Source organism: Dermochelys coriacea, chromosome 2 (genome assembly GCF_009764565.3).
Source record: "Dermochelys coriacea isolate rDerCor1 chromosome 2, rDerCor1.pri.v4, whole genome shotgun sequence".
NCBI classification, from domain to species: domain Eukaryota; kingdom Metazoa; phylum Chordata; order Testudines; family Dermochelyidae; genus Dermochelys; species Dermochelys coriacea.
The window spans coordinates 69,087,854-69,110,123 of NC_050069.1; the positions used below are offsets into that span (position 1 = coordinate 69,087,854).

General features: G+C 43.6%; 2 protein-coding genes across 3 annotated transcripts in view; both read left to right on the top strand.

The window, feature by feature from the left end:
- The first annotated feature begins 878 nt into the window (after positions 1–878).
- Positions 879–22,270, top strand: part of LOC119851473 (epidermal retinol dehydrogenase 2-like) — a 39,738-nt gene continuing 18,346 nt past the window's right edge. Inside the window, exons 1-2 of one of the 2 annotated variants that reach the window (XM_038391360.2) lie at positions 879–1,740; positions 16,836–16,967. In XM_038391360.2, the coding sequence (XP_038247288.2) occupies positions 1,411–1,740; positions 16,836–16,967 (462 nt within the window). In that variant the 5' untranslated portion in view covers positions 879–1,410. The remainder of the gene's footprint in view (positions 1,741–16,835; positions 16,968–22,270) is intronic. The other variant, XM_043507834.1, reaches the window with a different exon arrangement.
- LOC122458685 lies at positions 2,351–4,409 on the top strand. The gene is made up of 2 exons (XM_043507835.1): positions 2,351–3,247; positions 3,892–4,409. Exons 1-2 carry the CDS (start codon positions 2,959–2,961, stop codon positions 4,308–4,310), a joined length of 708 nt encoding a protein of 235 aa, XP_043363770.1. The 5' UTR covers positions 2,351–2,958; the 3' UTR covers positions 4,311–4,409.

The following is a 22,270-nucleotide window of genomic DNA, read 5'->3' on the forward strand; positions in this document are numbered from 1 at the left end:
GATTGTTTTAAAAAAGTATTGTTAGTACTCCTTTTTATAATGTCACAATATCTCATAGCTTGCTATACTGAGCTTTTTAACTGGATTTAAAAGGACAGAGACAAGTAATATTTTCTTAGTTCATAATTCCCATTAAAATAATGCACAGGTTTTTATAGTAAGGGTAATTAACTATTGGAATAATTTACCTAGGGACTGGGTAGATTCTTGATCACTTAGTCTTTAAATCTTGATGGGATATTTTTTTAAAAACATATGCTATCATTCAAACAAAAATTATCTGCTGGGTGCAGTAATTGCTGGGTAAAATAGGGCTTGTCTTATGCAAGTCAAATTAGAAGTTCACGATATTATGATGATCCTTTCTGGCCTTGTCATCTATGGGAGGAAAAAAATTTCTTTGCTGCTTTGTTCCATTTGGCAAACATTATTTTCCATCACCTCTTGAGTGATGCTAGAGAGGATGAGATTTCACCCATTTGTTCAAAGTAACTACAAAAATCCAAGATAGTTTTATCACAAACTAACTATATAGCACTGGCTTTTTACATATGGCAACTTCAGAAGTGAAATGTACCAAATTTATAACAGGTCCCTAGAATTAAGAGCCTACATTTTAAAGGCACAATGGATATGTACAGTAGAGAACAATGTAAAGGAAACAAAATGATGCGCTGTCATAATAAAATTGTAAAATTGTAATTCTATGCTGCTCAGGAGCATTGGTGCACTTTACCATAATATAAAATGCTGGGTGTGATTTTTAAATCTAGGGCCCCTGGGTACCATGAAAATACAAATAGTAATATCAATGGAAAATGTGCAGTGTTTGAACAAATCATTATCTCCTGTGCTTTGAAACTGTGATGCACATTTTCTCTTGGGAAAAGGAAACTTTTTTAGCAGTCTGTCTTCTGAGGTTAATGCAGTCTGAGTGTTTTGGTGGCTTTCACTCCATTTAAACAAACTACTCCTTTTAAACAAACTACTACAAAAACAATCTATTATTTGGCAGAAATGTGAACAATAACACAAAATGTGTGTATACAAAATCCCATGTGTATATATATATATATATATATATATATATATATATATATAAAGTGACATTACAACCAATGGAAAATGGAGCGTTAAAACGAAGTGAATAGGAGACTTGTGGGATTTTGCTCCTCTGGCCTAAGCAGTCTTTAGCAGTTGGCACTATACCATGACTCCCTAGGAAAATACAATAAATATATCTAGCGATAAAATGCATTTTTGCAGAAAGGAATTGTGACCTATTAACTAACTAGATCCTTAGGGTACAAGCTAATTCTTTTTTTTAACCCTAATATCTCTGAAGTTTCAATGCAGCATTTTTGTTTTATCTTTTTAATCAGAAAAATTATCCTTGATATCTGAAAAATCATGTGCAAGTTAAACAACATCTTGGAGACCCTTGAATTCCTGATTTTATTAGGATATTACTACTTTGAGGCTTTCGTTCTGTTAATTTGTCCTCTATGTAAAAAGAATGTTGCTGGTGAAATAGTGCTTATTACAGGAGCTGCAAATGGGATTGGAATGCAGATTGCCTTAAATTTTGCTCGTCTTGGGGCTACCCTGGTTTTCTGGTACATTGATGAAGAAGGTAACAAAGAGACAACTAAACTGGCCAAAGAAAATGGAACCAAAGGAGTTTATGCCTATAGGTGTGACTGCAGCAATAGGGAAGAAGTCTACAGAGTGGCAGATCAGGTAATATTTTACGTTGTTTTTGTTTCCAGTATAATATTGTATCTAATTAAAAGATATCTCTTTCAAAGAATTAGTTTTAGAAGCAGTAATGTTTGGTAAAGAGGACTTACCACTTATGTCCATTTATTGCAATTTAACAAAAAAATTGAAGGTATTTGTAAATGGAGCTTAATCTGTTTTTTGTAATAAAATAATTGGGTTTGATCTAATGTACTGTGGAGACTGAAATACTGTGAGTTTTCCCTCTAAAGGAAATTAGTTGTTTCAGATCAAAACCATGGTAAAGCATATGATAGTAGTTGACTTCACTTGATCATTGCTGAGACTCAAAATTTGCAAATGTTACTGAGAAACAGTAAAACACAGTAAAGAGATTTTTCTGCTATTTGTCCATGTGATCAGTGAATTATAGTTAAGTAAGGATGCCTTGGGATCTAACCATTTCAAAAAAGCAACTAGGAGGGTCTCATCCTAGTTTTCCTGATGTACGGATTGACTTATTCTTCACTCAGCCTAAGATGGAAAATAAGACATAAAAAAACCTCACTACAAACTTAACTTTTGCTGCTCTGCTGCCCTATCTTAAGTAAACTAAGGCTTTATCTACACTACACAGTTTTGTCGACAAAAGTCAGGTTTCATTGACAGAACAGTGGAGGTGTACACACTGCAATGTTCCTTCTTCCAACGTAGCTCTCCTGCTTTGCCAACAAAATAAAACTACCTCGATGAGAGGCGTAGAGCTTCCTGTGGCAAAGTTATATTGAGAGGGCTCCTTGGTTATGTCGCTGTAAATGGCCTCCAGGAGTTGTCCCACAATGCCCATCCTGACCACTCTGGTCCAGAGTTTGAACTCCGCTGCCCTGCACCCAGGTACACAGGTTTCTGCCCTGCCCCCTTTAAAGTCCCAGGAATTTTTGAAATTCCACTTCCTGTTTGCTCAGTGAGGAGAGCTCACATTGCATATGCCCAGCTGACCATGACAGCTCCATGCAGCAAATGCTCTCCCGCTTGGACCACACCTGAGTTGTTGGATCTGCTGGCACTGTGGGAAGAGGAGGCTGTGCAGTGCCAGCTCCGCTCTAGCCGTAAGAACTTCAATACCTACAGTCAGATTTCTCATGGCTTTTTGGATAAGGGCTATGCAGCAGTGCTGTGCGAAGATAAAGGAGCTGAGGCAGGTGTACCAGAAGGCAAGGGAGGCAAACCATCACTCTGATGCTGCGCCAAAGACCTGCCACTTCTATAAGGAGCTGGATGCTATCCTGGTGGCGACCCCAACTCCACCACCAAGAGCCCCGTGGATACTTAGGATGGGCTGGAGGCAGTGGACTCAACCCCAAGGAGGAAGTTGTGGATGAGGAGGTTGAGTTGGAGGATAACGTGGAGAACATGACAGGGTCGTCCAGTGGCATGGCAAGTCAGGACCTCTTTTCCATTCCAGAGGGATCTAGACAGTCTCAGCAGTCCATCTCTGGCGTGTATGATGCAGGAGAGGAGAGCTCTGGTAAGTGATGTTTTTTGAGTTGATGCTGCTCAGTTATGTGTGGTAGAGCTGTCCTTTGCTCTGTATAGTCTAGAAGTGGGCGAAAGGATAGAAACATACAAGACTAGCTGTGTTTGTGTGTGCTCCACATTCCTCTGTGCAGCTAAGAAGCACGGCAGAACAGTGTGTTAATGCACACTGAGATTTCACGGGAATTTTCCAGAGAGATCTCTAGAAAACTTTCCTGGAGGCACTTGACAATCCTCTGCCAAAGGTTCCTTGGCAGAACTGCTTTGTTCCTTCCCCCATTGTAGGAAATTTTCCCACACCAATCGGCAATCACTTGTGCAGGTACCAAAGTGGCACGCAGGCAAGCAGTGTAGGGCCTGTGTCTGAAGTTGCACTCATGCAGAATTTACATTATTGTCCCTAGTTGCGTGCACTGATCCCCTTAAAAAAACACGTAGACCCTTTGCTCCATCTTAAATGCCCAACTCCTACCCAGGCCGAACTCACCATTTGTAGGGTGTTTGCCAAGATGTGTGCTTGCCAAGGGACAGTGAGAAAGTGATTCATATGTTAAGAGGTGTATTTTACTGTAATGATTCAATGCTGTGCATGAACTAACCATCATGCTCTGTGTATTGTTTCTTGTGCTTCTGCAGATGTGGACTTCAGGGGAACCCACTGTACACTGGCAGAACACCTCTGCCAGATAAGGAAGCGACCAAGGTGGATCAAGGAGGACATGTTCCAAGAGGTGCTCCAATCCTCAGAGGCCGAAAAAGGAGAATGCAGGGAGTGGAGAGAGACCCTGAAGGAAAAATTTAAAATAGAAAGGCAGGACAGAAAGGAGAGTGAGGAGCGCATTGTAAAGGGCCAGAAGTGGATGATAAAAGTGATAGAGGATCAAACAGAGAAGTCCCTAATCAAGCTCCAGGCCGAACACGTGTGCTCACCCCACCTGCAGCCAATACAGAACTGCTTCCCATGCTCTCCAAACTCCTCCCACATATTCTTTACAACTTCCCGGAATGTCTCGATACCCCATTCACTCCACCCCTTTGGACAGCTTCCAAAGTGACAGCTGGACTTACACACAGCTATGAGAGCCTACACTGCCCTGCGTTATCCTCTTCCTTCCAACCAAGCCTTTTGTGTATGTTGTTAATTGGTATTTAATAAAAACAAACTCTCTGAAAGATAACCAATCTTTATTTGTCTTCTACACGTGTGGTTGTTAGTGGTCGTAATACATAGTGGCTGTTTGATCATTTGCTGACTACAAATCCCAGTTAGGAATCATCACAGTTACATGCAAGGCTGCAAGTTAACAGAGCATGGCAGAGTGCTGTACAGAAAGACACATTACTGGTGTTCATTATTAAAATATTGCCTCCAACACCAGCCTGATTTGAATAGCTCCGGTTGTGCCCTTCTAGTAGCCCTGGTATCTGGCTGCTCAATTCAGCAGCAAGGCAATCCACCTCTGTGCTCCACCCCAGGGGGAACTTTTCACCCGTGGCCTCACAACTATTATGGAGCGTGCAGAAGGTTGCTATGACCATAGAAATGTTTTCCTCGTTTAGGCCTAACCTGCCATAAAGGCAGCACCAGCGCATTTTTAATCTGCCAAAGGCACGTTCCAGAGTCATTCTGCACCTGTTCAGCCTATTGTTGAAGTGCTCCTTGATGCTGTTCAGTTTTCCTGTGTAAGGCTTCATGAGCCATGAAAGTAAGGGGTACACTGGGTCTCCTGGGATCACTATGTCCTTTCAACATCCCCCACTGGAATCTTCTGGTCTGGAAAGAAAGTCCCTGCTTGGAACTTTCTGTACAGGCCAGTGTTCTTGAAGATTCATGTGTCATGCTCCTTCTCAGACCACCCCGCGTTAATGTCAGTGAAACGCCAATGGTGATCCACAAGTGCCTGCCACACCATAGACAAGTACCCCTTTCTATTGATGTATTCTGTTGCAAGATGGTCCAGGGCCAAAATTGGAATGTGTGTGCCATCTATCAACCCTCCACAGTTAGGGAATCCCATTGCCGCAAAGCCATCCACTATTTCACGCACATTGCCAAGAGTTGCAGTCCTTCATAGCTGGATGCAATTAATGGCCCTGCACACTTACGTTAACACAGCCCCAACGGTAGACTTCCTGACTTCAAACTGATTTGTGACTGACCAGTAGTAGTCTGGAGTTGCCAGCTTCCACAAAACGATCGTCAAGCACTTCTCTATCACGAGGGCAGCTCTCATTTTGGTGTCCTTGCACCGCAGTGCTGAGGCAAGCTCCACATTCAGTTCCTGGAAGGTGGCTTTCCACATCCAAAAGTTCTGCAGCCACTACTCGTTATCCCAGACATGCATAATGATGCAATCCCACCACTCAGTGCGTGTTTCCCGAGCCCAGAAGCGACAGTCCACCATGGCTGCTCTGTGAATGCCAGAAGTAATCTGGTGTTTCTTTCCACACAGCACACAGCAGGTCAGGCAACTCTGATTCCTGTTGAGAGTGGGAGCTCCTGATATACTGCATGACATCCACAATTTGTTCATAACAATGATCACAATAGTAGAGAGCAGTGCAGGATTCATCCTTTCAGATCGAGAAATGCCATGAAACGCAGTCGGCTCCATTCGTCTCACATCAAGTTGGTTGATACACAACTACTCTCAACCATGTGCATCATAACTAGAACAATTTGACCAGCCCCAGTACCATGGCTTACTGTGTTAAGTAACATTGCTCCTCCTCGCATCCATTGTGAGGATGCTAAATACAGAAAGGCTTGGGTTTGCACTGATCTTCACAACCAATCACTTTACACAGACCTCTTCAACCGTCCAAGAGTGTGCTTATTGTTGAGGTACCTGTTGTGGGCCTACTTGACACTACTTTCTCTGTGATGTCAATGTACAATGAAGAATGGTCTGCTATCGATGTCAGAAACCAGTCTCTTACAACTGACTTAACCATGTGTGTATCAGGCTTTGATTTGCCATTCTGCTCATGGGGCCTTTGGAACCAATTTTGAATAAGCCAGGGTCAATGTGCAGCCAGCCTTCACACCTGATGCCAATGAGAGGATCCCACATGTGGCTCTGTCTAAACACAGACATCACACATCACTGATGACTGGATATGATGGTGGTCTGACAGTTCTGCACTTCACTGATGAGGGCTGCTGCAAATTGGCTTGGCAAGCTCCATGTACAATAAGAAGATCATTGGAATAAAATGAAATAATTAATCAGATGAATTAACTAATGTGACAAAGCTCTATCCTTGTCTCCGTGGGTCCCATGTTTCCTGGTGGATTTCGCTAGCCTCGGAGGCTCGCTGTGACCCTCCACGTAACCCTTCTTTCTCTAGAGACAAGGGTCACAGCCTACTGAGCCATTTTCGTCATAAGCCTGCGAGGGAGGTGAGAAGTTATCCTTCCTTGCACAGTCTCTGTTGTCTCTCAGTCTCAGTGATTAAACAGGGGGCAAAGGTGGGAGGGGGGAGCCTGGGCCTGCCCTCTACTCCGGGCTCCAACCCAGGGACCCTAATAGTATCAGCTATGATAGCTGACCTTTTAGAAACATGACATATACAATTCCCTGGGCTACTTCCCCCACAGCAGCCCTCACTTCCTCAAGCTCCACTTCACCCTTACCTCAGGGGCTCCTTCCTTGTGCCTGATATGATGTGTACTACTCAGCCTCTCCAACAGCGTAACTTCTTCCTACAGCTCCTGACATGTACACCCACCTGACTGACTGGAGGCTTTTAACTAGTTTCAGCCAGCCCCTGATTGGCTTCAGGTGTCCCAATCAACATAGCATTCTCCCTGCCTTCTGGAAAATTCTTAATTGGCCCCAGGTGTCTTAATTGACCTGGAGCAGCTTCCATTTCACTTAACCTGGTACCAGGGATTTGTTTAGCCTGGAGCTAATATATCTATCTGCCACTACTTTTCTATAACCATCTGGCCTTGCCCCGTCACATATCCCGCCCCCCACTCAACACCATAGAGTTGGGCAACTTGGGACGCCAGGCAGTATGCTCGTGACAGACCATCAGCGTTGCCATGGTGGCATCCAGCCCTGTACCATATGCGGAGTTGGAATGGTTGGAGGGATAAGAACCACCTGGTGACCCTTGCATTCTTTTCCTTATTCCGCTGCATCCACTGGAGGGGTGCATGGTCCGTCACAAGAGTAAATCGCAGGCCTAAGAGGTAATAACGCAGTGTCTCCATAGCCCATTTGACAGCAAGGCATTCTCTCTTGACTATTGCGTATTTCTGTTCTCTTGGGAGAAGCTTTCTGCTTAGATAGATGATAGAGCGTTCCTCTTCTCCCACCATTTGCGACACAACTTCTCCCAACCCCACCTCGGAAGTGTCTGTTTGTAAAATAAATTCCCTGTTAAAGTCTGGGGCTATGAGTACAGGGTCATTACGGAGGGCCGTCCGAAGGTCTGTAAATACCCCTCTACTGCGTCGGTCCACTTTACCATGTCTGGACCTCGGGCCTTCACCAGGTCCGTTATGGGACTTGCCCTAGTGGCGAAGTGGGGAATAAACCGTCGGTAGTAGCCTACCATGTCTAGGAACGCACGGACCTCCTTCTTTCGGGTCGGCCGGGGCCAGTTTTGAATTGCCTCTAGCTTATTCATTTGGGGCTTCACTATGCCCCTTCCCACAGTATATCCCAGGTACGTAGCCTCTGCTAGCCCTATGGCGCATTTAGCGGGATTAGCAGTGAGGCCAGCCTGCCTTAAGGTGCGCAGTACTGCCTCAGCTTTCTCCAAGTGGGTCCCCCAGTCTGGCGTATGGATGATGACATGATCTAGGTATGCAGCTGCATAACTAGTATGGAGGCGCAGCAGCTTATCCATGAGGCGCTGGAATGTGGCTGGGGCCCCATGTAGCCCAAAAGGGAGGACGGTGTACTGGAATAGCCCATCCGGGGTGGAGAATGCTGTCTTTTCTTTAGCTTCTTTGGTCAGAGGAATCTGCCAGTACCCTTTTGTCAGATTCAGTGTAGTCAAGAATCAGGCATTTCCCAGTCAGTCAACCAGTTCATCGATGTGTGGTATGGGGTATGCATCAAACTGGGATATTTCATTCAGTCGGCGAAAGTCATTACAGAATCTCCTGGTACCATCAGGTTTAGGCACTAGAACAATTGGACTAGACCACTGACTGTAAGATTCTTCAATATCCCCTAATTCTAACATTTTCTTTACTTCGGCCTTGATTTCCTCTCTTTTGGCTGCTGGGATTCGGTAGGGTCTCAATGTTACCTTGGCTCTGGGGATCGTGCGGATATGGTGATAAGTCTCAGTCGTCCGCCCTGGTTTTGTAGAGAACACATCTCTGTTGCGATTAATCATGTCGACTGCCTCAATCTTTTGGATCAGCGTCAAGTCGGATGATATCCCCACTTGCTCGTGTAAGTTACCTCCTGGGGAAGGATCTCCTGCATGACAAAGCATGCCTCTCGATCATGCCAAGGTTTTAGAAGATTGATGTGGTTAATTTGCTCTGATTTCCGGCGGCCTGGCTGCCGCACCTTAGAGTTCACCTCTCCCACAGCTTCGATTATTTCGTAGGGTCCCTGCCACTGGGCCCACAGTTTACTTTCTGTTGTGGGGACCAGTACCATCACCCAATACCCTGGTTGGAACTGTCAAAGCTTTGCTTGATGGTTATAATGGGTTCGTTGGGTCTCCTGTGCTCTCTCCAAGTGTTCCCGTACAATGGGCGTAACTCGGGCTATCCAATCTCTCATCTGCAGTACATGCTCAACTATGTTCCTTCCAGGATTTTGCTCCTCTTCCCAGGCTTCTCTGGCTATATCCAATATGCCCCGAGGGTGGCACCCATATAGTAGTTCGAATGGAGAGAAACCAGTGGAGGCTTGCGGAACCTCCCAGATAGTGAACATGAGGTAAGGCAATAAGGTATCCCAATCTTTCCCATCCCGGCTCACCACTTTCCTGATCATGGCCTTGAGGGTCCTATTGAACCTTTCCACAAGGCCATCTGTTTGCGGGTGGTATACAGAGGTCCGTAGGGCTTGTACATGGAGCAATGAACAGAGATCTTTCATCAACTTGGACATGAAAAGTGTCCCTTGATCAGTCAATATCTCCTTGGGTAGCCCAGCCTGGGCAAAGATCTGTACTAGCTCCTTAGCTACAGTCTTGGAAGCTGTATTGCGCAGGGGAACAGCTTCCGGGTACGGGGTTGCATAGTCCAGTACAACAAGCACATGTTGGTGGCCCTGAGCTGTCTTCTCTGGGGCCCTACCAGATCCATGGCTATCAAAAGGAACCTTTATTATTGGAAGAGGTATCAAAGGAGCCCGCAAGTGGCGGGCGAGGGCTATGTAACTGACACTCCGGACAAGAGGAGCAGTATCGCCAGACATCTTCATGTACTCCTGGCCAGAAGAACCTCCGCCGCATCCATGCCTGGGTTTTCTCTACCCCTACGTGTCCTCCAAACAGGTGACTGTGGGCGAGACTCAATATGGCTTTTTGATGTTTTCGTGGCACCAGAAGTTGTTGTATCTCTTGCTCCTGCATTTGCACCACGCGGTACAGGAGATCTTTCTTCACTATAAAGTAAAGTCCAGGACCCCGGACCTTCCCATCCATGGGTATCCCATCAATCTCGACCACCTCTTTCCTGGCGTTATCATATTTGGGGTCCTCCGCCTCGTCCCGCCCAAAAGTCTCTCTCCCTGGACTAACCTGCCCAAGCTCCCAGCGGCTGGCTTCTGCTCCTTCCAGTGGCTCGCCGCCATCATGGCTGGGGACAGCTTCTGACTCACCTTCTGTGGTGGAAGTTTCTCTGTTGGCTGCTCACGTCCATCTGCCTACTAGGGAGGTCTTCTGGCCCTGGGTCAGGATCCGGGTTCCCAAGGCCTTCGCGGCCTTCCTCTCTTTGTTTGTCTTCCGGGTCTTTTGCGGGGCTGAGAACAGATCCTGAGAAATCTCAGCGAACATCGGGGGTTGACATTCCCCTGGTGACGAGTCACTGTCCTCAGGGTCCCCACCTCCCTCCAACCTCTCCGGGGGGAGTAAATTATCAAACCCTGGATAGTCCCTCCCAATGACTACAGGATAGGGGAGTTTAGGAACTACGCCCACGGTAACCTCAATGGGGTTTCCCTGAACCTCTATCTCCACTGGGATGGTGGGGTAATGGCTCACGACCCCATGCACGCACGTCACTGCTATATGTTTGGCTTGTAGCAGCTGACTATTTTTTACCAGCTTACCCTATATGGGGATGATAGCACTCCCAGAGTCCACAAGCGCTGTAGTCTCTGCTCCATTTATCCTCATTGGCTTGGTGTAATTATGCGGGGCTAATGCGACCCCCACAAGCTGGATAAGGGAGCATGGGACCTCCCAATCCCCCAAGTTACATTGCATAGGCTCCTCAGTGCTGGGACACTGTTCTGCTATGTGTCCCCACTCCCAACGTGCGTAACATCTATAATTGCTTTTAATCACTCCCCTATCCTGGGGGTTAGGGAGTTTAGTCCCAGGGTTCCCCACACTCAGGCCAATCCCTTCCTTCTGGGGTCCCCCCTGGTTTTTGGCCCCCCTTCTTCCACCTAGGACTCCCCGAGGGTTTGGCTGCCCAACCTTCCAGGGTTGGGGTCGGGTGCTTGCTTCGAAAGGGGCCTTCCTTGGGTAGTTGGGTCAGTTCCCTCGCTGTCATCCGTCTTTCTACCAGTGTGATCATCTCGTCATACGTGGACGGATCTTTCTGGCCTACCCATTTGCGGAGATCTGGCAGCAGTCCCCGCGTGTAATGGTCTATGATCAAGGTCTCCAAAATCTCCTCCAGCCTTCACACCTCGGGCTGTACCCACTTCCGTGTGAGGTATATAAGGTCAAATAGCTGGAACCTCGGGGGTTTGTTCTGGAAATTCCACTCATAAAACCTCTGAGCCCTTACCGCTGCCGTTACCCCTGATCGTGCTAGGATCTCTGCTTTCAGAGGGGTATAGTCAGTGGCATCCATGGCAGGCAAGTCAAAGTAGGCCTTCTGGGCTTCTCCACACAAAAAAAGGGCGAGAATGCTGGCCTACTGCTCCTGGGGACACGCCTCACATTGAGCAGTCCTTTCGAATGAGAGGAGATATGCCTCTACGTCATCTCCTGACATCATCTTTGGCAGACAACCAGAGGCCGTCAGGGTTCACGTCCCGTTGGACCCCCGGGCCTGGGAGGATCTTCAGCTGGTCCACCACTTCTCTCAAGAGGGCACGATCTTGGGTCGCCTCGCTCATCAATAATTGATTGGTTTCCTGCTGTAGCCGCGTAGACTCCTGTTGTGCCATTGCCTGAACCCAGGTGGCCTCCTGCTGGGCTGCTGTGGCTTGTACCAGAGCTCTTACCACCTCCTCCATTGTGGTGTAAAGCAAACAAATAAAAACCAAAACCAAAAAAAAATCCAAAACCCCAGTGCACTTTTTTTAAACCTCTTTCTTCCGCCACGCTGTGAACAAAATCCCACTCCTAACACCAATTGTGACAAAGCTCTGTCCTTGCCTCTGTGGGTCCCGTGTTTCCTGGCGGATTTCACTAGCCTCAGAGGCTCACTGAGACCCTCCACGTAACCCTTCTTTCTCTAGAGACAAGGGTCACAGTCTACTGAGCCATTTTCATCATAAGCCAGCGAGGGAGGTGAGAAGAAGTTATCCTTCCTTGCACAGTCTCTGTTGTCTCCCAGTCTCAGTGATTAAACAGGGGGCAAAGGTGGGAGGGGGGAGCCTGGGCCCACCCTCTACTCCGGGCTCCAGCCCAGGGACCCTAATAGTATCAGCTATGGTAGCTGACCTTTTAGAAACATGACATATACAATTCCCTGGGCTACTTCCCCCACAGCAGCCCTCACTTCCTCAAGCTCCACTTCACCCTTACCTCAGGGGCTCCTTCCTTGTGCCTGATATGGTGTGTACTACTCAGCCTCTCCAACAGCGCAACTTCTTCCTACAGCTCCTGACATGTACACCCACCTGACTGACTAGGAGGCTTTTAACTAGTTTCAGCCAGCCCCTGTTTGGCTTCAGGTGTCCCAATCAACATAGCATTCTCCCTGCCTTCTGGAAAGTTCTTAATTGGCCCCAGGTGTCTTCATTGACCTGGAGCAGCTTCTATTTCACTTAACCTGGTACTAGGGATTTGTTTAGCCTGGAGCTAATATATCTATCTGCCACTACTTTTCTATAGCCATCTGGCCTTGCCCTGTCACACTAAGTACAAATAATCAATCCTTAGAAATTCTAGAAAGTTTTTAAGAATGTGGCTGTCTATTTGGTTATAAATCCCAACTAAAGAATTTTACCAACTTTAGTCAAATTTACAACTTGGTACCTGTTGGAATCTTAATACTAAAACTAATTTTTTATTTGTCTGAACCACATCCTCAAAGCCAATTGTAAAGATTTCTTTTTAGAATTCTGTTGCTATGGGGTGTCTAACGCTTTCCTCCTTCCACACTCCAAAAGAGACATTATAGTACAGACTTTAACAGAAAACTCTTCATTAGCAGAAGTTTGAGAACACTTGCTTACCAGAAATTACAGAATACAATTTGAAGCCAGTGTAAGCCAGGACATTAAAACACAGAACACACTTTAATGAATGGTTTTATGAGACAACTTTTAGGGCTGTTTAGACCTGAAGAACTTAATTTCTGGTGTTGTCTCAGTTTAGACTTTTTGGGTATTTATACACAGGTGCATGCACACAGCCACACTTTCACACTCTAAAATGAAAGAATGTTTTAAAAAAAAAGAGCTGGGATCTCTACCAGCTAATAAATGCAAAAGACAAAAACAGGAAAAAAGGAAAACTAAGATACTTAAGATAACAAAGGTGTTGTGAGCTCTTAAACCCTTGTAGTCTTCTGGACTTTCATGGAGTATGCAGCGTTGTTGTAGTCATGTTGGTCCCAGGATATGAGAGCGATGAGGTGGGTAAGGTCATGTCTTTTAATGGACCAACTTCTGTTGGTGGAAAAGACAAGCTTTTGAACTGCACATGGCTCTTTTTCTGTTGAAGATCTCTGTGCAGCTGAAAAGCTTGTCTCTTCCACCAACAAGTTGGTCCATTTAAAAATACTACCTCATCCACTCTGTCTCTCTCATAGAATATGCCATCAAGGAACCAGATGATGATGTTACTGGCACAGCGCTTCTTGCTAGCAAACTTTCTTCAGGTGTAGCAAGACTGGTCAAAGGCTGACATGGCCTGTTCGTTGATGTCTTGACCTCTTCTCCCCAAGGTGGCTGGGTCTTGAGGATTCAGGAACATCAGTCTTCCCTCAGGTGGCTTGTTGACCCAAAAGGTAAAGGCTTCTTAGCCTTAGCCTTGATTCTTATGATTTGCAAACTTTGCTTACTTTGTCTTGCAGTGCCTATCTTTAAGGCCGTCATATACATAGAATGCGAGACCTACCTTAGAGCCATGCACCTTGGTTCAATCAGGTTTTAATTAGGTTAGCCTGAGCTAGCATCTATATTGGGGAAAGTCCCACTTAAATCAGCAATTTAAAAAATATTCAGTGTTTCACATACCACAGATAATGTTACACTGTGTCCTTCCCCCATTTCCCCCACTCCTCCAAAAAAACCCAGAACACAAGACTACTTTTGAGGAAGCTGACATGGTCTTATTTAGGTGAAAAGGTCTTATGATGATATGGAATCACCAGGTTACGAAAAGTTCAACAAAAGTCCTATAAAATTAGCTTATTGTTGCTACGATCTATTTCAATCAGTCACTTAACATTCATCCATCACAAAATTAAAAATAAGGTTAAACAACTAATCAGTGGTGTTATTCTTCTTGCAAAAAAGACAATTTACAGTAATCTTTCTATTTTGAAACTGGCATGTACGTCAGACAACTTATCTTCTGGAATCTTCATCTTGAAGTTACTTTAAAACCTATCAAGATCAAACCATTTAAGAAATACAATTTAAAAATTGATATAAAGTCTGAATTTCCATATACTCTATGTCTCTTGAGAAAGCATATACAAAAGTGACAGTTAAGCTGGTAGATGCAATCTTAACATTAGCATTTCCTAACTGACTCCTGAATGTAGTGAGTGGAGTTGAGTGAATAATGTATTTTTTGGTTTGCTGGCAATTCTGAAAAAAAATTGTTTTTGTCAAATGACACTTTTCAGCAAATCAAAACATTAAAAAGAGTTGACTTGTTTTGGTTATGTCACATTGAAATGTTTTGTTTCATTTTGACCCAAAAAATCCATTATGATATGCAGGCATTTTGACAAAAGCAAAGTATTCACAAAACGGCTGGATGAGGAGGTGATAGTGGTGTCTCCCTTTTATAAGTTTTAGACTCACACAGAAGACCTGTGTTTGTTTCCCTGCTTCTGATGTGGAGAAGAGATTTGAACTTGGGTTTCCAGCACTACAGGAAAGTGCCTATCCACTGGACTGTTCTGGTGTGGGGCTTTCTCAGTCTCTTCTGTTGAAGCTTTTCCACTAAATAGTCATTGAGCAAGGGCTTCAGTTTCGGTCTCCCATATCCTACGTAAGTGCCGTAACTACCAGGCAATAGAGTCATTCTCAGCCTCATTCCCTAGCCCAAAGACTTTTATACGACTATGAATGACACTCGATACTGTGAATGACAATAGATAGTCATTGGGCTAGGGAAAGAGAGTGAGTATGACTCTATAGCCTGGTACTTAGGGCAATCACTTAAGATGTGGGAGACCCAAGTTGAAATCAGTGCTCCATGACTATTTAATTATTGATACTAAGGGCTTTTCTTCAAGTGCAGCTGCACCATTGTAGCACTTTAGTGGAGATGCTACTAAACTGACAAGAGAAAAGGAGTACTTGTGGCACCTTAGAGACTAACAAATTTATTTGAGCATAAGCTTTCATGAGCTACAGCTCACTGCATCCGATGAAGTGAGCTGTAGCTCACGAAAGTTTATGCTCAAATAAATTTGTTAGTCTCTAAGGTGCCACAAGTACTCCTTTTCTTTTTGCGAATACAGACTAACATGGCTGCTACTCTGAAACTGACAAGAGAGCTACTCCTGTCAGAATAGTTAATCCACCTCCCTGAGAGGCAGTAATAGGGTGACCAGACATCCCAATTTTATAGGGACAGTCCCGATTTTAGGGTCTTTTTTTTATATAGGCTCCTATTCCCCCCATACCCTGTCCCAATTTTTCACATTTGCTGTCTGGTCACCCTAGCCAGTAGGTATGTCAAGGGGAGAAGCACTCCTATCAATATAGCGCTGTCTACATGGGGGGTTAGGTCAGTATAACAACATTTCTCAAAGGTGTGGATTTTTCAGACCCTTGAGCGACATAGTTATATAGGTCTGTAGTCTAGACATGGCCGAAGTGGAACAGCTTCAACAGGTGAAATTAAGAAAGCCCCATCGCACAGTGATTATGCAATGTAGGAGACCCAAGTGCAGATCCCTTCAACGCATCACGCAGAGTGTGGAATTGCAGCCAGATTTCCCACATCCTAGGTGAGTGGCCTAACTGCTAGGCTAAAGCTTATAAGGGAAAAACCTCCTTTTCTAGCTAATTTGTCAGTGCTTTGCTTTTGTCAAAATGCTGAAAAATCAAAAGCATTTTTTTCGGGTCAAAACTAAGCATTTTGTTTCAACATTATCAAAACATTTAGACTCTTTCAGCTCAGTTGAAACTATTTTGTGAACTTGACACAAATTTGGAAATAGTTTGGGTCCATCCAAAACTGCATTTTTTATGAATAAACTACTCATCTGAAAAATTTCATCCAATGCTAGTAATGATGTTGTTTGTTTTGTTATTGTTTTTTTAAATGGAATATAAGAATAATCATATGCACATAGTACACATTACCAGGTAAACTAATATATTGAAATTATTCCAGGTCCATATGAAATTTCCAACACATTGACTCTACCAGCTAAACATTAGGGGATCAAGCACCTTGAATTTTCGGTGATCCTATGAGTATGGATTATTCTTAAAAGCACAGACTTAGGTCTTGTCTACATGTGCAACAATGTGTGCTAAAGGGGTGTAATTTCTAAAGTGTACTAACATGTTATGCACTAACTGGCCCATGTAGACCCTGCTGAAATAAATTATACATTCCCTACTGCACATTAATGTAGTGCTTAGTTCTCACCAGCAGGGTTTACATGGGCCAGTTAGTGTACAACACTTTAGAAATCACACCCTTAAACTACAAGCATAAATCTGTTCCTTGAAGAGTTTTTTCATACTCAGGTGTTAGAAGTTGATTGATAAAATATCCTCAATTCCATTAACTCCTTTCTAGTCATGTACACTAATTGAAAAGTCATGTGTGAATCTGACAGTAATCCTCTGAGAGTGTAAACTCTTCAAGACAAGGGACTGTCTTTCTCCGTGTTTGTAAAACACTTATCAAATGTGGTCTGCTTCCACAGTATTGGTAATAAATAATAATGGCAAATATTCAGGAAGTACATAGAACAGATCACTATATGTTTTTATAAACGTAAAGCATGAATATCATATAATAGCTTGGTTTTCCCTTCTTTCCTTCAGGTTAGAAAAGAAGTTGGGGATGTTAATATCCTAGTCAATGATGCAGGCATAGCAAATGTGAAGATGTTTCTTGACCTTCCAGATGCTGATATGGAGAAAACTATAAGGGTGAACATCATGGCCCAGTTCTGGGTAATATATTTTTTCCAGTGCGCTAGCACCCAACTTCTTCAGAAGTGAGCAAAATGTGTTCAACTTAGGTTGTCTAGTATTCAGAAATTCCCTTTAGAAATGGAGCAATATTTGGTTTTGGTTCAACTTGTGACAAATGCCAGGCTGAAAAAGTACTAGCTTGCAAGCTCTGCTCCTCTATGAGGTATGAATTGACTAGGAGCAGGCACCCAAACTGTCCTCACCAAAAAATTATGTGCACTGACGTTAAAAGCAAAATCTGACAGTGCTCTTTGGTGTAAATCCAAAGGCTTTGTATTGCTAAGTCAAGAAACAGAATCTCTCTATAATAGCTGTGACTGCAATTAGTGATGATAGAATTCTATTTTTTTTTTGGTCTCTTTTCCTATTCTCACCTTTCATAAAACACAAGCCATTACATATTTAAACTACACTTCCTACACCAGTATGCAGGACTGCACATCTGTAACTGGTATTTTTCCTTTGCTTTCCATAGATTTCAAATAGAATTCTGGGGTATTTTTTTTCCGCTACCATCTGTGCTCAACAGCTGGTATTTGTACAGATCCTTTATTCTTAGGATCTGAAAGCACTTTTCAATGGTTAATAGAGAATTGTCCCATTTTAGAGATTTGTGAAGTCAGAGAAAGGCACAAAGTGGTAAAGTGTAAGCTTTTGAAAAGTGTTGTCTAACTCTGGTGCATATTTTTAGAACTCTGGACGTGACTTGCAAAACAGCTCAGCAGCCAGTAATTCCCACTGTGACATTTATGGCTGGATTGTTATCCATTGTGCTGAGTGATTTTTTTTTAAATCTGGCCACTTATTTTGGTGTTTGAATGGGAGCTGATCTGTTTTGAAAATCTGACCCCTAATGCCTGATCTTCTGAGTTGCTGAGCACTCACAATTTCCATTGACTTCAGCTGGAGTTTCTGAGTTTTCCAGAAATCGGGCCATAGGTGTGTCAAGCTGAGCACCCAAAAACTGAGACATGCATAGTGAAACAGAATTGAAGTTAGCCTGAAGTGACTTGACTTTTGTCAAGGATGATGAGCTTGGGCTAAGACACTGGACTGAGACTTCAGGCAGTCTGGGTTAAATTCCTGGCTCTCTTACAGATGTTCTGTGTGAAATATTTAATGATAGTTTATTGTTCAGTGCTTAATGAAAGTTAGCATTACTAAGAGATGTTTGAAGCAGCTTTCTGGCTTGTAGGCAACACGTTATTATGGTACAGTCATTCACTTGCCCTAGGAGCTGCCCCACTTCTCAGAGTTACATTCCCCCTGTCAAAATTAATTCATGGTCACAAAGATGTGTGGGAATGAGTGGATGTGTGAATGCTGAATAGCTATTAATTATATTTAAACAAATAGGACACGTCTTGGTGATAAGCAGAAGTTTGCCTACCACAGTTCCTTATCACATGGCACCTTCTTGCATCTTGTTTTCGAGAACATCTGTTTGCAATTATCAACAAATTGGTGCAAGACACATACATATTGAACTGGCATCTTCTAGATGACTTCAAGATCAAGGTGCCAAGTCACTGATGCACAATGAACTATAGCCGACATGCTGGAACCCCTAATTGGACAAGAGTGTTCCTAGGGCTGAGTAGAGGAGTCACTGATCCAAAAGATGCTAACCATGCAGAAAGAAGGGAGAGGGTCTCTCACATCAACACAACACCCAAAGTTGTATCATGCTTTGTTCCCTGGACCAGACATCCAAAGAAGAAGAGGTGAAAGACTTTGACCGCCAGCTAAGCCAAGCCTGAAATCTACAGCTGAGAAATATCAGACCAAACTTTCCTCACCACATGCAAAAGAACTCCAGGTTAAATACTTCCAAACTAAGACCACTCATATGAGCTAAAGACTTTGAGAAGAAGGTATGAAAATCCTTCTGTAGAGCAATTCAAGGACACTCAAATTGCTCCAATGCCCATTAGTGCGTGTGTGTGTGTGCGTGTGCATGCATGTGTGTGCATGCACACATGCACATGTGTGTCGCAACTGCCCCTCAAAGAAGACGCTAAACCCCTAAGTGTTATCTAAACATAAGGAGATCCTGGGTCATAGCAGCTTTAGAAGGACACTGGTTTAAGTATGGGTCTCTAGAAAACTTTCTATATCTGCATATGACTGACTGCCAGAAAAATGCAGGTATTGTATTCAAGTGAGGAGAGGAAATAGAGTAAATGAACAGAAGCTTGATGTGATATCTGTGAACACGAAGTTTAGCAGGAGAAAGCAACCAGAGAGAGAAGGTACTCAGAAATCATTTTAAGAGCTGTATTTCCTCAAAATCAAGGCAAGAAATAGCCTCTGCCTTTAACGGACCCTTCGCTAAAGGGTTTAAATAAAAGGGAATAGCTTCTCCCATTAACCTTCCTGCAAAATCTTAACAGAATTGTTTTCTTTAACTTGTTCACTGGCAAAGCAGATAAATTGAACCATTGAATTACTGATTATGTTTTAATTATACCATTAATTTGACTGTTGCATTATACCATTGTAAGTTAAGTTAGGAAAACTTTAACTTAAATTAGCTTGTGACATACGTTGCTTAAATTCATATTTGTTCTATAACTGCTTGCTTAGTCTTTTAATTTATAAAAGGTGCACCAAACTGGTTTATTTCTCACAGCTTCAATCCAGAGTAACCTATACGGAGGTAAAAATAATTAAATGTTATTCCTGAGCACCTCCTATATTTTAATTACTTAAAATAATGCCCTATTTTCCCTATAATGGGAAGTTACTTAACTTCTTTCCACATCAGTTCCCAATAATAAAATAGGGATAGTAATACTTCCTTTCCCCCTTGCTTTTGTATCTTACCTATTTAGATTGTAAGAGACAGATTTTCAAAGATTTTAGGAACAATACGTGCCTAGTGAGATTTTCCAAAATAGCTAAGCAAGTTACATATGCTCCTAGTGGGCACTTAGCCACTTTTGAAAATTCCAGTAGTCATCTATTTGCATCTTTAGACACCTAAATACCTCTGAAAATCTAGTCCCAAGTTCTTTCAGCAGTGACTGTCTCTCACTATGAATTTGAACAGTACCTAGCACAATGGGCCTTGGTCTTGACTGGGACCTGTAGGTGCTATTTGTAATAAAAGTGATTAATAATAAAGTAATAATACACAATTCATATTTTTCCATTACTGCTCTAACTTCCCATTCTCTATATTTAATTCACTTGCAAGTAAGATTTAATTAACTATCTTATTCCCAATGCATCCCTGCCTCCTTAAAATTAGCAAACACCTTTAGAAGACACAGGCTCAGATCTTCCCTTACATTGGAGACACATTATAATGTGAAAACCTACACAAAATACATTGCTATGGTGGCTTTGGGGCCACAAGCCAATCACCCCAGCACAGGGGATCCTCCAATGGCTTAGAATTGGTGTAACAGCTCCTACAGCAACCCATCCCTGCCCTGATCCACACCCTAACTGAGCCCTCTATGAATGAATGAGGTCGATAGTACTATCAGTAGCTTTACTTCTGAGTTCACTAGAACTGAAGCCATTTGCACTTCCCATCCAAGAGTTTTCTCTCATTCTGGGCCAATGATAATTATGACTTTGTCTGCATTAGAGCTGTAAGGTGTAAATTCCAGCTCGAGGAGACATACCCTTGCTAGCTCTGATGAAGCTAGCATCCTAAAAATAGAGTATAGCTGTGCTGGTGTGAGGAGCGGAATGGGCAAGCAGATTCATGCATGTATCTGTCTGAGATGCTAAACATGCTCCAGGCAGCTCTCCCCCCCACGTCTCACACCACCATGGCTACACTCTATTTTTAGCACACTGGCTCAATGAGAGCTAGCGTGGGTATGGCTCAAGGTGGAATTTACACTTCCAGCTCAGCGAGAAGCTGCCACTGGGGGAAACCATGCTCTATAGTTCCAAGCTTTTAGCCCTCCAGAGATAAAATGATGTGACAGCAGTAGCTGAAATAACGTGGACAGTGAATGCCTTTGATAGAGAAAGTAATTGTGGTGGCTCTATGTGCATATAGAAAGGAAAGAGACACCAAACAACTTCACAGATGAGCTAATACTGTTTTCAGTAGAGAACTCTCTCATCTCACAGCATTCTTCTGCCTGTAGAAACAAAGCAAAACACTCACTTATCCACCTTCAGTGCTTGGTTTCCAGAAATGAAATATCCAGTTCTCTACAGAGCCTTATTACAAACAATTCATTCTCAGAATGTTTCTGCAAGTACCAGGTGGGGAAGAAAATACTTGGGGAATTTGGCCAATTGGGGCACTGGGATTTTGGCAGATTAATAGTCACAAGATTTTCTTCCACAGGGAAAAATCCTGGTCACTGCACAAAGCCTGAGTAGTAGGAGAAGAAGCAGAGATTACTTTACAGATTCTGTGAGACCATCAAGGGTTGTCTCCTCCTCAGACCATGCAAACTCCTTCCTCTGTGCCTCTCTTCCTCCACCCCTTTGTGATGGACTGCAATAAGCCTCAACAGAGCACAGCTCCCCAGCATGTAGGACTCATGGATGTTCTATGCTGGGTCCTATAATACTACTTCTCCCAATATATGCAGAGGGTCCACACTGATTCTGCAGCTATCATTGACCTTCATGACCCTGGAGAAGCTGAAGGAGAGGATTTGCCAAAGAGTGCTTACTTTACAAAGAAGAATGAGTAATAATTAGTAATTGCAAGTTTCAAAGCACTCTGAACGTATTTAACTTTGGCGTGCTTGCTCTGACAGAGCACTTTTTATTTTGATAATAGGTAATCCAACCTGCATCTTCCTGTGTTGGTAGCCAATCTTCATGTTTCAAAGTTCTGGAGAGGAGTCATACAAAATGTTCTGCTTTGTCTCCACCTACTGGAAAATAGATAAATGAAACAGGCCAGAGCGTAACTGAATCTATTAGGGTATGTCTGCACTACGAAATTAGGTCGAATTTACAGAAGTCGGTTTTGTAGAAGTGTTTTTATACAGTCGAGTGTGTGAGTCCCCACACAAATGCTCTAAGTGCATGTAGTTGGCGGACTGTGTCCACAGTGCTGAGGCAACCGTAGACTTCTGGAGCTTTGCACTGTGGGTAGCTATCCCACAGTTCCCGCAGTCTCCACCGCCCATTTGAATTCTGGGTAGAAATCCCAGTGCCTGATGGGGCTAAAACATTGTCACGGGTGGTTCTGGGTACATATCGACAGGCCCCCGTTCCCTCCCTCCCTCCGTAAAAGCAAGAGCAGACAATCATTTTGCGCCTTTTTTCTTGAGTTACCTGTGCAGACGCCATAC

What these genes read in the sequence shown, in the direction of transcription:
- LOC122458685 (XM_043507835.1), top strand. Translation starts at nt 2,959, where the DNA reads ATGCTGCGCCAAAGACCTGCCACTTCTATAAGGAGCTGGATGCTATCC. An exon ending in TGCAGGAGAGGAGAGCTCTG is followed by an intron (nt 3,248 to 3,891) that starts GTAAGTGATGTT and finishes GTGCTTCTGCAG; the next exon opens with ATGTGGACTTCAGGGGAACC.